This window comes from Grus americana, chromosome 13 (genome assembly GCF_028858705.1).
Source record: "Grus americana isolate bGruAme1 chromosome 13, bGruAme1.mat, whole genome shotgun sequence".
In the NCBI taxonomy this organism is placed as follows: domain Eukaryota; kingdom Metazoa; phylum Chordata; class Aves; order Gruiformes; family Gruidae; genus Grus; species Grus americana.
In genome coordinates, this window is record NC_072864.1 from 11,021,932 (window position 1) to 11,038,119 (window position 16,188).

At 36.1% G+C, this 16,188-nt stretch overlaps 1 protein-coding gene across 2 annotated transcripts in view; it reads left to right on the forward strand.

Moving 5' to 3' along the window:
• Positions 1 to 16,188, forward strand: part of LOC129212073 (transcription initiation factor TFIID subunit 4-like) — a 149,351-nt gene that overhangs the window by 90,048 nt on the left and 43,115 nt on the right. The window contains exons 14-15 of one of the 2 annotated variants that reach the window (XM_054840135.1): positions 12,617 to 12,739; positions 14,783 to 14,894. In XM_054840135.1, the coding sequence (XP_054696110.1) occupies positions 12,617 to 12,739; positions 14,783 to 14,839 (180 nt within the window). In that variant the 3' untranslated portion in view covers positions 14,840 to 14,894. Of the gene's footprint in view, positions 1 to 12,616; positions 12,740 to 14,782; positions 14,895 to 16,188 lie in introns of those variants that run through there. The other variant, XM_054840134.1, reaches the window with a different exon arrangement.

Here is a 16,188-nt window from a genome sequence, read left to right on the forward strand (position 1 = left end):
TCTGACTGTTTTGTCTCAGGGATTTTTATTTTTGCCCTGTTTGCCTCTTAGTGCATTTTTGTTCCTGTCAGTTTTTAAATGTGCATTCCTCATATTTAAAATATTGGAAATTGAATTATTCTCTGTCACACTATTGTAACTCTGGAGTAACTATATTGGCATCAGTAGCAGTATTCAAAACAAACAGAATTTGTCCCTCTACTATTAGATATAATTTGATATTGAAACATCTCCTGTGGACAATGATGATTTATTGTGATCAGCTATACTTAACATTTTTACTTAAATGCAACATATTTTTGTAATTATATATAATATAATCTGTGTTTATGTCTACCATTTATATGAAAAATCAGCTAAAATCTTTGTGATTTTTGCATTAATTTCTGGTTTTGCAAATGTAGCACATATTTCCAATTGCCTCACTTTGATTTTGTTATTTAAGATGCAAAGAAGAATGTAAAGCTTTTTAATGCACCGAATCCGTTTTCTTTTTGCAGTAGTTTCACATTTAATTACAGCTGTCTTTGATAATAAATTGTGTGCCAGAGTTTGTAACATATTTTATAAAGCGAAGTCCTTTGGTGAGTTGGTTACTGAAACAATAAGCGTTTGTGACAGGTTGTTTGCTGAATACTTCCTCTGTGCATATGGCAGATCATAGTTCAGTTGTTAGCAGATTATCCGTTGTGCCTTGATGTTAAAAGAGGATACTTTTCAGGCTGTGTTTAAAGCTGTTCTGCACTGTCCTAAGAATGGTTATGTTGAGTGGGATCTAAGAGAAGTTAGGGGAAGTTCACATATACTAAGGGAAAAAAAATGAACACAGCAAATAGCTTGTAGTGATTTTAGCTTTCTACTCATGATCTCTGATAGTATTTATGGGAATTTTTCCACTGAATTTAAAACTGCTTTGAAACAGATAATAGAACATCATTAAATATTCTTCAAATTTGTAGCCAAAAAGAAGAACCTTTAAAGGCATGTAGAACCATCATTACTTAGGGGACAGTATTTTAATCCCATATTTTTAAAACTGGACTGGTCAGGAATGTGAGGGGTTTTTTAGACAGCAATATTTTGAGCATCAGTTTTAGAACATAAGGACATTTTACCCAGTTAGGAGAGGAAAGTCAGAAATACTTGTTTTCAAGATTGTGAAGATGAGGAGGGGATAATCTGTAGCTTTCCTTGCTTATTTTAATGTCTAAGGAATAGACAGCAAAGAATACAGTGGAATTTTTCTGTGAAGAATTAGATTCTGCTATTGGTGACACACATTTTAGACTTCTAATATGTTGAAGGATCGTTAAGATCTAAATCAAAGGTTCAATTTGCAATAAATTGAAAATGAATTAACCCCCCTCCCATGTGTTGTTTTGGAGATGGGGAGAGTATTTTTGGGAAAAGCAGAAGGAATAGAGAAAGATTAAAAATATTTTACTTGAAAAGATTAATGTAAGGAGATACATTTTAGATCATCTCATTTCCTTTTTAATGCAAATCTGATTCTTTGATTATTCACTTTTATTATTTATTTATCCTTATACAAAAGTTAGAAATTGTTACATATTGGGAATGTAGGCATTTTTATAGTGCAACTATTGCACTCATTTCATCTATTGATGAAAAAGGGTTTTAAGAAAAAAATTTTGAATAGAATTAATTAAGGGACTCTTAAAGTGCTAAGCTTAATGTAACTGCAGTTCTTTAAAGCAGAAAAACAAGAGAGAAAACAAATAATGCCCCTTAAGCAGATGCTTATTCATGTAGGATAGCTACTCTTTGATTTTGGAGAGGTAGTGTGACATGCAGTTGGAAACCTTGATTTATTGTGTCTTCATTTATATCTGCAGTAAATGAGGAATAAGCATAAAACATGAAAAGGGAAATTAGGTATTACACTCGTTCTCTTACTTTTTGTATTTTATTTACAAGAAATACACATTTTTTTAAATGGTGTGTTGCTGTGCCTTTTGTTGACCATATCTGTACGCCAGGTCTGTCTGCTTGTTTCCATTGGCTTGTCATGTTCACTAATTAGGGAACTGCTGCATGATTCACCTTGTTAATTAGAGGGACTTGCACACAAAGGCCCTTCGGGCAGTGCGAAAGAAGAGCCTAGCACTAGTGCCCTGAGAAAGCTACAGCCTGTGAAGTAATTCTTCTCATCTACCTTCTATTTTTTATTTGAAATGAATAAATCATTGAGATTTTCCTTGTGGAGTGAGAATGCAAGAATTCACATCTTTGTAAGATGTAAATTATATGTGATCAATAGAAGAGGATGACTACTGTATTGTACTTACAAGGTTCCCTAATTTACTACTTGTCAGTGTATGAAAAATTACTTGAAATATTTTGTCCCCATGCTGTGGTATGTTGTTCCCTTGATCTGCAGGAGAAATGAGCAGTAGCGGTTTTGCTATAGTTAAATCTAAAATAGAAAAGATGTAGATTATTTAAATTTTGAGCTTGTTTTGCATCCCCAGTGGAACTTCCATTTTGCAAGTGCACCCCCAGTAGTACCCCCACAACTTTTAAGGGGGAGAAGCTGGTGGGCGTCTGGCTATTTTTGTTCCCGATATTACTCTGCCTCAAATCTCACTTTTGAAAAGAGTAGCATACTCGCTATATTGTGTATTCTTTAGTTGGATATAGTTTCAGAATAAATTAAAATTGTTTTTGTCGTGTCACTTAGACTTGATCAAACCATAATCCAGACTGCAAAAAAGGATATTGTGTTAAAAGCGCACAACCAGTCTCTACACTACGCATTTCCCATCTGTTTATGACACTTCAGAAATTAACTTCAATGCCATTCTCTCCAACTATTTGATTAAAATTACTTATTACAGCCAAATGATTTTTAGTAGATTGCTACATTTGCCTCATTTCCTCAAATGAGGCTGGCAGTTTCAAGATGCAGATTTCCCATAAGAATGGTAGAGGACTGGTATCAAAATTCGGGCATTTTCTTTTGGAATAATCTAGTTTAATAAAGCTTCTTACCAAAATTTCTGATGAACTAGTATTTTAAATGCACTTAAAATTTCTGCTATTGTCAACTTTTGTGGTGGTGGCATATAGGCAGAGAAATTTTACCAAAAAATAGATATATATATTTTGAAAAATGAGGAAAATGCTTCTGACTTGAGATTTTATGCTATGGCATACTGTCACTCTTCATTTCCACAAAGCTGAGATCTTCCTACACACCTCAGTCTTCAGTTGACTCCAGTGATACACTAACCAAGAACATACTTTCCCATGTTTTTGGTACGGTTCTGGTGTACTGGTTCTTAATTACTTCAGATTTCAAGCATGTGCCAGAGATGGAATAGACGTAAAAGTAACAAAAGGCCATGCCATGCTATCGAAACTGGTGATGTCTGGAGAAGGTCATGCAGATAAAATTCTTGATTGGAGTCTCATAGTACTCGCACAAAGTTGTAGCAGCTGTGGAGAGTTTTCACTATCCAAGTAGCTGTTGTATTACTCAGATGCAATGAAAGATTCTTTAAAGAGTATTTTCAACAATGTTTATTTCAGGGATACTTCACCATCTGAAAAACAGAGCAGTTGATTCATGTTCTAGTACAACCTTCAACACACTGTTACAGCGGACAGCATAGCCTCTGGGAGTTACTGTGTGTGCTCCAACTGCAAGCGTGGGGAGCTGATGGAAAGCTTAGTTGTGAGGTTCATCTGAGCCTTGTATTTTCCAATGCATGATTTTAAAAAAGCAAAGCTTATTTCCTCACTTCTCTTAGTAAGCTCCCAGTATCCCCATGTTTCTGTCAGACCTCCCTAACTAAAGCCACAGCTCAACAAGTTTGCTGCTCTTTGTAATTGGTTTGTAACTCTAGACGTGACTGCCGTTCGTACAGGTTTTTCTCTGTACGTTATGTTCCCTAGTCCTCATTAAAGCCTCAGTTTCAGAGCCCTCATATAGTGTCTTGCTTCAGGGGGAAAGGAGAATATCCTAGACATCTTGGGAGGATAGTAAACCCCCACTTAGATTAACACAGGGCCTGGGAAAAGATCTTAACCAGTCTTTCTCACCAGTGCCCCAAGAGTGAGGATATTGCTCACACCTGAGTTCAGGAGCCTGTGAGTAAGCTGTCAAGCTTTTTGGCTGGTATTTTTTATATTGTATGAGTATGTCTCATTTCCTTTGAAGAACAGTTTGAGAAGATTTGTAATTGTCCGTTGTGTTGCTCTGAAATAAAATTAAGACTAATAACAAAAAATAAAATAAGAGAACTAAGGGAAACTCTTTCAGAACTTTTTCTGATCTTTCTACAAGAAAGTTACCAGCATCTCAAAAAGTTGCCAGCTCCAGTAATGCTGATCCTGCCAGTTGTCTCTGCGTCAGAAGCCCTTTGCTCAAATGATCTGTGTTTGGATCAGCAAATCTACCAAACACCATTATGGGACCTAATAAATATCAAGGCTTAAAATAGGTGTGTCTCTATCTTAGTATAGAAGAACCTGGAACTGGTGCTACTGGAGAGTTGTTGTTTAAGGAATAGTATAACCAAAACCAGAAAAAATGTGCTGGAGCTCCAACAGTAGTTTTTGAGGAATGAAGAAATGTAATGATTAACGTTGCTGGAAGGACAAAAAACCCCCTTGCTGTAGAATGCTTTCAGAGGAATTCGAGGGATATCTTTCTAAAAAAGCCTAATTATTACACATTGTATACTACAGATGGGAATATGTAGCTTAAGAGATGGTTGGACAGTTGCAGAAATAAATGGTCTTAAGTTAAACTACAATAGTGCATTGTATTTGGAAAATGAAAAAGGAAGACCATATTCATATATATGAATCAGTTCAGACAGCGTATGGTCTTGAGTAGTAAGGAGATAAAATTGTAGTTTACTACTAATTATTTTTAAAATTGCATTTAACTAGGTATTGTACATGACTTGAGATAATTACAATTAAGGCTTTTCTTCAGGGAAAAATAAAAATGAAAGGCAGGATGCACCTTGCATTTTCTATATCAGAAGTTTGACATATATTGTGTTGAAAGTAATAGGGCAAATGTTAATGGAAAATTTGAGTAAACTTTTAAAACATAATGAAATTAGATGTAATAAACATAAATGTCTATTGTAAGAAAGACACTTGGTCAAAAGTACCCCAGTTAAGGTTCCAGAACTGTATTCAGATGCTCATTATTTTGAGAAACATTCATCTTAGGGGCTGAAATGTTTCCAGCTTAGTCTTTGCCCAGGGTGATTTTTTCAAACACTATGCAATAATTTTCGACTGTTGTTAAATGTGTAGGAAAGAAAAAAGGGGAACCCCCCCCCCAACACACACACCTTTTTCAGTAACGTAAAATCTTGATCTACTTCAAATAGATGTACAACCATTGCAAGTGATGACTGGAGCTTTTACTGAGTTGTGGGAGAACGCTTGTGGAGAAGTAGCATCCAGCTTTGTATTGAAGAAAATTTGATATAATTCGGCAGAGCTGTGAATGTTTAAAAGTCTCACAGAACGTGTTCGGTGTATGATTTCCTATTACACATGTAAAACGTCTCTGTATTGCATTATTGCAGTGCCACTTGTAAATGTTAGCTACTTTGGACCAGTTTCTTACCAGTTAGTGTGCTATTGTTATAGACGTTCTGCTGACCTTTAGAGACTTTGGTAATGCAAGAGAGAGGCAGAATCGTAGCATGGGCATTCTGCAGACATTACCTGTTTTTCAAGACACTCTCTGAAGTTCACTGATGTACTGATCCTTCTTGATCATTGTCCTGGACTTGTTGAGGTTACTGCCAGCATTTTTAATGAGTTTCATTTTTTAATTGCACCTTCTGTTGTGGACATCCTAGGACATGTGTAATGGTTCCACATTTCAGGCTTTCCTCAGCAAAAGAAATGTTTTTCCAGGGGGTGTAATCACTGTCTGAGACTGATAGATATATGTTTCAGAACCATCAATTAAGACAAGCTTTTCCCAGCATATGACCCTGTTATCAGGAATTAAACCATCCATCGCAAACAGAATTAGGAGGGATCTCCACTGATGCCTATTGGCTAGAAATCAATGCTTAAATCATTGTTTATATGATCTTGCTTTCATCAAACATTTCTGCCATTTAGTGGTGTCTGTTGCCAATTTCCTTTTCAGTGTTCATTCCTGGCTGTCTTCATTCTTGATTGTTGTCTACAGTCTGTCGATATTTATAGCTTCTGTTGTGCAGTTAGTCTCTTCTCTGTCCTCTTTTCTTCTTCTTAGGCAGTATTTCTGAACTATGTTGGGAATTGTAAGTAGCCAAAGTCTAGTTCTTTGTGGGCTGAGTTGGCTCTGTGACTGCAGAAACTTACTTTTACAACTCAGCTTCTATTCCCTTATCAAATCCTATATTGACAGTATTTAACATACTTGACTACTTTCTCAAGCTCTTCTTTCTTCACAATCATCTCTGTCTTTCTGTCACCAGGTTGTTTTCCTTCCACGCCAAAAAACATCCCTGACTTCCGCCTTTAGGTAGAGAAGCACCTCCTTGACCTTTTTCTCTCTCATGTGATGCCACTCCCTCTTCTCCCTTTTATTTTTAAGGTATTTATGTGTAGACTTGAATTGTCAGAGTTCCAGTCATCATCTTACTTTCTGATCATATTGAAGGAAATTTCTCTTAGTGCAGTTCTTAGCAGCTACAGCTCAGGCCCTTTCTCCATCTACATCTCTGCTTTAAATTAAACTAATTTCAATTTGCTTATGTTTTACCCTCTGTTTGGAGCACATTTCACCTTCTTTTCAAGATGCTCTTTGCTCATGGTTTAGAACAACTCCTGTCTTTCTGATGAGTAGTTCAGTGCTTCATTTACTGTTTGACATTCCCTTTTCCAGTGGATTCAGATGAGCAAGTGGGAGTCACTGGGATGTTTGCATAGCTGACGTTAACAGACTTATTTCTCATGGGAGATTTGCTTTTGTGCTCGCTGAAGAGGAAGAATTCTCTGTTGACAGTACAGATTACAGCCACTGCTAGGCCATTTAATTTTCTGGATTGGAGAAGGTGTTTGACTTGAGATCTGCGAGTGTTTATACCAAGTATCCAGCATTTGTTTTACAATTGTCTTTCCAGACCAAATTCATGCCTTGAACAAATCCATAGAATTTACTTCTCTAGCCATAATTTCCTTCAATATACTCTTGATTTAGTTGAACTTGTAGAAAAGTGGAAAATAATCGCCACTGTCCTCTGTGGTTATTATAACACTACTTAGAGTAACAGATGGGGGATTTAATTCTTGAAATCTTGAAAATGAATCCATACTTGTCTGTGAAACAGGTGCTTTCTTCCAGTTGTTTGGACTGCCACAACAGCCGGTGGAAATTGCAATCTAAGGAGAAAAAAAATTCACTGAGCATATACTCACACCATATATTTATTAATATTTCAATGATTGTTCTCACGATGACTTGTAGTGCAGAAAAGGCTTAAAGCGAAAAAGGGTTAAAGTAAATGCTTGGTTTCTGTTGCAAAATTATTTATAAAGCATGCCATGAATAAGTGTGGTCTTGGTTTTTGGAAATTATTAAATCTAGATTTTAAGATCTAATGCTGATACTTCAGACAGACATATGGCTGTCTTCCTTGCGGCATATGCCTTGTGGCACTTCTTTCTGAAATACCTAAATGTATTATAACAAATAATGATCTAAGGAAAACAAACTAATGTTTTAGAACCTCTTTTGTTCACTTTAGCTTAATAAAGTAGTGAAATAATTTTCTTTCTGTGGTTTTAATGTTATGCTACCATCACAAAAAAGAAAATTTCATGGTGTGAAATAATATTGGTGCTTAATTCTTATACTGTACTTCTCATCAATGGGACTTCTTTAACTTAAGTAATGAAATACCTCTCAGTAAGTAAGTGGCATGCTAAAAATAAATTGGGATCAGATAAGGAGCAAGGACCAGCATCTCATTTGTAAGCATTTTTCTTGTATGATATATTGGAATATTTGTCTGTGTTTTAGATAAATATTTTGACTTTCAAAAAAGTTAATTGTTTTTGATGAGTGTGGTTCTGAATGAAGAATTGCTTCCTTCCCAGAGGGCAGAAATTTTAATATGCTATTGATAAATATGTCCATATTAATTGTGATGAAGGCAAGTTAAAGAATGATATTGCATCAGCAGTCCAACATGAAAATGAGAGTGTGAATGAATGCAGCTATCAAATGGTTGCATCTTGTTGGTTGATGTAATGAGTTTGATTCGTTTCTGCTAAATCATGTTAATTAACAGGAAATTTATTTATTTTATCAGGATGTATAGATATTAACAGGTACTTCATTTGTTTAAATATCCAGAAATTATTAACTGGCTTAGTTAGAAGATAAACTGTATTGTAATAACAGACTACTTGCTTGCTTTCTTTAAAATATAATTGATCAAAGAAAGAAGCTTAAGTAGCATTAGTTTCACAGGTACTTTTAAGAGTAATTTCAGAACAATGAAGATGGCTACATTTAATTCATGTTATTCTTAGTGCAGAGAATTCAGAGGGTGATGACTTTGGAACTATGTATGCAAAACTGGTTGCAAAGTCATTTCCACTTGATGTAGAGAATACAGTTCCCGACTATACTGGGGAAAAGAGCCTCCACTGGCCAGGGTCGTGTATTTTGCATCTGGTGGTACAAGAGGTATGTCTTAAAAATAATCTCTGTTAACACCAAAGCAGAGTAATTAAATCTACATTAATTATACAACTCCCACAAAACTGTTTGGCTATTCCTAAACTTCTTGCAAGATACCTGCAATAACCATATCAGGTTTTATGACTATTAAAAATAGTTCATATCTCAAAGGCATTCATTTTGAAAAGCTCCCATTGAATCAGATGTTAGCAGTCACATTGCATGTGTAAATGTCTTTATGAAAAGTACAGTGCCCCCTTCTTTTGAATCGAAGCCAAGATACTGCGCTTTTTTGTTTGTTTGTTTAAAGAAATATTATGATTGGAGATAACATTTTTGATGAAGAGTCAGATGATAAGTAGGAAAGAGATTTGGTACAGATAATCTGATGTGAGGTATGAAAAAACAGAACTATGTGACTTGGAGATGGAAAGAAGAGAAAGTTGGAATGGGTATTTGAAGAAGCCAACAGTGGTGGTTAGTCTGCTCCAGGATGTTAAATAACATCCAGGAATCTTGTCAAATGTCTTGCTAGTAAGTATCCATAAACTGCAAAGATGTTTTACTGTAAGCAAATTGATACTTAATAGTGAGTGTGCAAAGATGTTCCCTTAAGCCCACTGGAGTACACTAACTACTGCAAGGTGAATGCCTCTGTTGGTAATCAGTATCAGGATCATAATTATTTTGATTACTTTTAAATGTAATTTTATGATCTTCTGACTTCAGATGAGCTTTTAAAAAAAATCGTGATAACTAGTTTTTAAAAGATTGATGAGAATTTGTGTAATATAGTATCAATCAAGTATTTCAGCACTTCAGCCCTTATTTTATAAAACATCAGGATACTGTGATCTTGCTGATGATGCATGTGTGATTGATATGTTTTGACCAATATTCATTAAGGTTTGCATAAGAAGGTTGTTCTTTTCCATTGTAGTATTCCAAGGTGTGTACTGTACTACCAGTATCAGAAACTGTGTTGTGGTTTTTGTGTGGAGTTTTTGTACCTGGCAGCATATTCCTTATTTGTATTGCAGTAGTGTCTATTAGTCCCACTGGGGCTAGATGGTAAGTAAGGTACGTAGTACAGGAGGATCCACATCTGGAGAGCTTATAGCCTAAATAGACAAGCTGAGTGAAGTGGGGTGAGGGCCCCAGGTCTTGCTGGTATTCACCCAGTGCCAGTAGAACAGAGCCCCACTCCTTTGGCTCCGTCTGCTGAGCCAGCTTTCCTGTCATGTGCTAAATTAGAGGTAATTGAAAATCTTGAGCATTTATTTGGAGTGCTAGGCTCACACATTTGTCAAAAATTAGTATGTGATATCAAGAACTATCTTTAGCTCTTCACACTGAATAAAAAAAGACAGGTGTTCAAGGCCAGGTTGGATGGGACCCAGGATGAGCAACCTGGTCTGGTGGAAGGTGTTTCTGCCCATGGCAGAGGAGTTGGAACTAGATGATCTTTACAGTCCTTTCCAACCCAAACCATTCTATGATGACAAAGAACCTGAGGAATAAATGAGTGCAGACCCTTCTGCAGACTCTCAAATCTATTCTGTGTTTACTTGGTAAAACAGCACCAGACACTTTGCAGGTTTTGAAGTGAGGACAGGATTTGTCCCACTATGTGGAATTTAGAGAAATGGCATGTTTTGCTTTACAATTTGCACGTGCAAAAAAAGTACTACGTTACAGTTCTTCGAGTAACTTTTGAGAGGCACTATGCACCTCTGTTATACATTGAAACAATCACTATATATTGCAGTACAGGTAGTACAAAGAGCCAAGTAAGCATTAGCTTACTGTTGGTTTGAAAATGGTGACTTTGGATAAGATACTCATTATAATAATGTTTGCATGATACCAGTTATCTATCAGACTATGTCTCTGACCTGCACCTCTCAGGAAACGAATACTTCAGTGCAAAATTTCTTACTCTGTGAAGCCATCTACTTTACAACTTCTACTGAGATCACTCTAAGCCAGTTGGCCCTTGCTTAAATATTCATCAGACTTCTGATAATTGTGATAACCCTTATAGGCTGGCAAGCATGGCAAATTAGCAAAAAGATGATTGATCTTTTTTTATATGCAGTTTTATCTTCAACCTTTCCTGGATATATGTTATACTATAGTAATAATTTCTTCTCTAAGGTATTTGCCAGTATCTGGATTTGCACATCTATTTACAGGTGCCTTGAAGCCTCATAATTACAATACAGCTGAAATGTCCATTTTCTTTCCCTGACTACAAATAGGGATCAATCGAATTTTAAATGACTGCTTACGGGCTAGCTTCCGATCATGACCTTTGTAAATGATTAGAGCTCACCACTGTTGCTATCTACCTTGAAAGGGTAAGCGGGCAAGTCTGTCTAACTGGCATTTAATCTGGAAGAGAGCCAAAGATATTTGAGCTAAAAACCTAATATGAGTTGGCAAAGAGAAGTATGTATAGACCTTTGCACTATTATTTAGATATTTTTCCACATTTCTTTTTTGCATTTAGGAAATTATTTTATGCTGTAGATAAATGTGATGTGTATTTTATATTGAAGTTATGATAATAACTGAAGTTGCAAAATGCATAGCATAAAAATGTGAAAAAATTGAGTTTCAAACTCTAAATGTACTGAATTTTCTTTTTCTGAAGAACATGAAAATATATTGCATTGCTAAACAAATAAACTTGAAAAATGCACTAAATAGGATGCATGAAGCGGACCTGCTTTTTCTAGGCAGAAGTGAATGGAGAAAAGATACCATGCATTGGTGCCTTTTTGTTTAAACCTTCTTTCCTCCTTTCATTGGTCAAGATAGTTCAGGCCCCACTTGTATATACAGCTCACACTTAAGTAATGGCTGAGACACTTCTATCCATACTTGTCAGTTCAGTTTTATTTTAATGAAGAATTGTGCCTGTATCATACAACGTTTTTATTACCACTACTGAATTTCTTGAGGTAGTGTTCTGTGTGTTTCTGTTGAAGTGGGAACAAGTATGACATCAATGAGATTAGAAAACAAACACCTCCTCTGAATTTATTGAAGGATTTTGCAAACCCAAAGTTTTGAAATTCATAAGAATGGTTACTAATAGTTATGAATGCTTTAATTAAAATCATATACTGCATTACCTAATCATTCATTCTTGTGTAGTATTGATGATCAGAATATTTATTAGAGTAATACTGTTCTTGGGAATATGTCTTTTGTCATTAACTCTCTAAAAGGATTATACAGTTTATAATGAATATGCAATCTTACCTCTTCATCGTGTGGTGGCCAGAGTATTTTCTCTTATTTTCTGTAGCATGTTACACTGTTACGTAATGCAGCTGGAAGGTTGTTTTCTTAGCCTCAAACTAGTTAAATGTGTTGTTACCTAAATAATAATCCCAGAAAGCAATTGAAAATTCAGTTTGTTTAGGGGTTTTGTGCCAGCATTACCTTCTGCTAACATTTAGATAGAGGTGTTTTATTCATTTAGATATGATTTTTTTTTGAAGCAAATATCAAGTATATTTGAAATATTCAAAGTAAATCTGAGATGAAAGAAAATGTTTGAGATAATTTTTGAGCATTTGAATTGGTATTTACAGTCTTCATATCAATCTTAAGCTGGAGATACGCAGTTAGTATATAGTATATACTGGCTAAGGCAGTTTTCAAGGATAAGGATGGAGTTTTCAAAAACAGTTGAGTTTTATTTGGAAGCAGAACTCTGTGGAAAGCAGAGAGAACTATATCTTTCTTACTACTCTACTGCAAGGCTGCCTGCTTGAACTGCTAAAATGGTGTTTCTAGGAACAGCAGAGTACTGTTAGGGATTGTTCATGTGTAGCTTACCTAATGTTTGCAAGTCTGAGAATAACTTTTTGAAATGACAACAGAAAAAAAACTAAACAGATGTTTTTTTCCTCTTTCTAATAGATGCAACAACAAGAACTTGCACAAATGAGGCAGAGGGATGCCAATCTAACTGCATTGGCAGCTATCGGTCCCCGGAAGAAACGGAAGCTTGATTCGCCTGGACTGCTTACCATGGGAGGAGAGGTATATGTCTATACACAGAATAAGAGAATTGATTATTTCAAAACCTAGTAAGAATAACTAGAGATGCTACATGCTGATACTTTCAGTGAACTGTGTAACTTGGAAAAGGTGATACAGATTACTAAATTAGAAGGACTGCAAGTCCAGTTTATCTTGCCACAGTTAAAATGACATCTTCTCTTAGTTCTATTTTCAAGTGTTAACTTGCAACAGATAATTAAAGAATATTTTTAAAATAAGTTAAATGTGAAGTACAGGCCTCTTCCTTACACAGTTCACTGCTTTTATACTGGTTTTCTGCTCTGCATAATCCAAAGGAAAACAGAAAAAAGAGTAGAGCATGAAGAAATATCTGGAAAAACTAACTGTAATCTTCCTTACAGTTTGAGCCAAGAGCTTGTAGTAATACCAGTAAGTATGGTTTTGTGACAAATATGTGTCAAAACTTTTCTCAGAATGGCTAGTTGTCCCATGCAACTGCAAACTGTGCTCTAGAAGTAGAATCAGATTTGTTAGCATGGCTTTCCTGTTGTCTTAGAGGGAGAAATACCTGTACTACACAATGCAATGCAAAATCCTGAAAAGTGGGATATATACTAGCCAAGGCAGAGAACTACGGTAACATGCTTGCATTACCTTGGATAACTCTATAAGAGTACTGTGTTGTACAGTTGGGTTTCTTTTGTTTCTGCTAAATATGCCGACGCAATAGGAGTCAAAGTAATTCTCCTTATTATATGTCTGTGCTCAGGAAAACGCAAACATTTTGAGTAACTAACGGTTTTGGCTCAGATGACTGTCTAAATGCCAGGCATTTCCAAAGACCTTTTTGTTTCCCTTTTTGGATAGCTTTTATCTGAATTTTCTCTCTCTTTTCATGTACTAAGATTAGTGATAAGGAATTTGCTGACTGGGAATAAAGTGGATCTTGTCCATATTCTAAAGTTGACTTATGACTTACATGTAGGAGGTGCTCCTGTTTTCTGTCAAATTAGTTTCAGACTGAAAGAGCTTCCTGGGGTTTGTATTGTCCTGTTAAATTCTCTTCCTTTCAGTCCTCTCCTTGTCTTAAATTCAGTAAAGCATTCTGTCCTCTTCCATATGCACCTGTAAGAAGTCCTGCAGCAACAGGCCAGAAGAAGCTTTCATTACAAGTTCAATTGGATAGTGATAGCATTCGCTTTCACACAAGAATAATTTAAGAATAATTTGAACCTTCTAATAATACACGGATCCCTTCAGATTTTAACAAATGTACATTCCCTGCTTGTCTTTACTTCACCAAAGGAATATTTCTTTCCAAAGTATGAGAATTTAATTTTTATTGTCTATTACCCTTGTTTCAAAGAACGATCCTTTTTTAAACTTTTCATAGTATGATGAACCAAATTGTGGTCACCTTTGGTGAAACACTTTATTCAGAGCTATATGCCTGAATGGGTTTATGGTAAACAGCTTCCCTCTTGCTCTAGAAGCTACCTCCTCTTCTGGTACACCGCTTCACGGAAAGATAAAGGTCTGTGGCAAATGCAAATGCTTCTGGGGGGGTTTTGCTTCCTTGTGTTGCTCCCCTAGCCCAAATTTTGCTGAACTTCTGTGTTCTTCAATTGACAAATTATCCTTGAAGTTTTTGCCGATATATGGATTTCCTGGATGCATGAACTGTGTGGATCTTCTGACAGTTCACACTGAATTGCTCCCTTCCCTCTCCTCCTAGCTTCCAACCATCCTGGCCCACTCACAATGGTGTCTGGCTGCAAGCTGGTTGCAAGGACTTGGAGACTGTCTCTGGATTATTCAGTGTCAATTGTAGAAGCTGTATCATGCAGGTTGGCTGCTAGAAACTTCCTTTCTGATAATATTCTGAGCTATTCTTTAGGGCTATGATGCAGAAATAAAATAAACTCTTCAAAAATGTTTCACTTGAGAAAGGTACTGGAAATTTGCATTGTTTGACTAAGACTATCTGATTTCTCTTCTTTGGATTTCTGGAAATTATCAACAACATAGAAAACTATTATAAGACTATGTCCTGTCTTACAGACATCCCCTTACCCCAATTTGCACCTTCAGATGTCTGACTTCGACCATGGTCTATGACCCTCTGATTTCTCCAAGCAATTTCTAAGCTTCTTAAGTCTTTGCTACTGATAATCTCGTGTTTGCAAGGTTTGATTTGGCAAGAGCTTTCTTGGCCTACCCTTTTTCTTTTTGTCAGAACGTCCAGTTTTTGTCATTGAAGTTGCCGGTTTCCTGGTTAATCTTTTTTGACATATGTGTCTGCTTTTCTTGCAGCTGGGACACTGCATGTTTGGTGATCCAAAGATATATCATTTACAAATCATCATCCCCTGCATGTTACATTTTTTCCTTTTCTGAACTAACTCTTGTTTGATATTTTATTTAGTTGCATTGGCCATTTTTTTCAATGAGAAGTGTTGGATTTCAGTCCAACTTCTTGGTTCAACAGAAATACTAGCTCACAATTTCTCTTTGGAAATTTGATCTTTTTAATAATACCCTCTTGATCTGAGCAGGAGTTCAATTTAGGGAGTAGTGATGGTTATCCTACTTAAGAGAAAAAGTTGATGGGAAAGCTTAGTGTTTCTGTGATCAAGTACTGTTTGTTGTATACAGAGAAACAGCTCTTATACAGCTTTTACAAATGTGAAAAAGCTTGTGCTCATAATTGCAAATATTTTTCCACCAGCACTTTATTCAAGTGTGTTTTCTTTAAATGTGTTCTCTGTCTCACATTGCCAGGGCTCGTTTGGACTTTGCTTCTTTTCAAGCCATAGCTAAAGAGACTTTTTTCTGGATGGCAGGATTAGCTTAAGTTACCAAGGCCAGGCCCATCATTTGCCTCTTCTGTACTAGTACAGCTGGATTTTTATTACTTTTCTTGGGGAGATGGAAAATAAGCAGTTTTGGGATGAGGTTATTTTTCCATGATCTATGTTCTTTGTTTCACTTCTCCATTCAGCCATATAAAAAATTCCTTTCCAAAAAATGGGAAAAAAATTTTAGAGAGAAGTGGATGAGCAGGGGCGAGACATCCTCAAATGACACTGCCACCAAATGGGTAATTGGTTTCAGACTGTGATTACACGGTAGCCTGATCTGATCTGACTGTGATCTCTATTCCAATCCCTAGTAGTGCATTCCTGCCCCTTCCCTTTCATTGGCTCTGGCTCTTGTACCCTGTGCTAACCCGTTTCTATTTGATAAATTGGCAGAAACTAACCTAACAACAATAAAAAGTGAATAGCTTCTGCTTAGCTTGCTGAAGTAGTTTGGCCTAGAGCCCAGTGAGCACTGGAAAAGGAACTTTCAACAAGGCAGAGGCAGCAAACTTGAGATCACCTGCTCTTCATTCGCTTTCTTTTTAGTACCTTTCTTGTCTTCTCGTATTTTAGATAATCTGCTAGAAACACAGCTTCCTCTGTAGC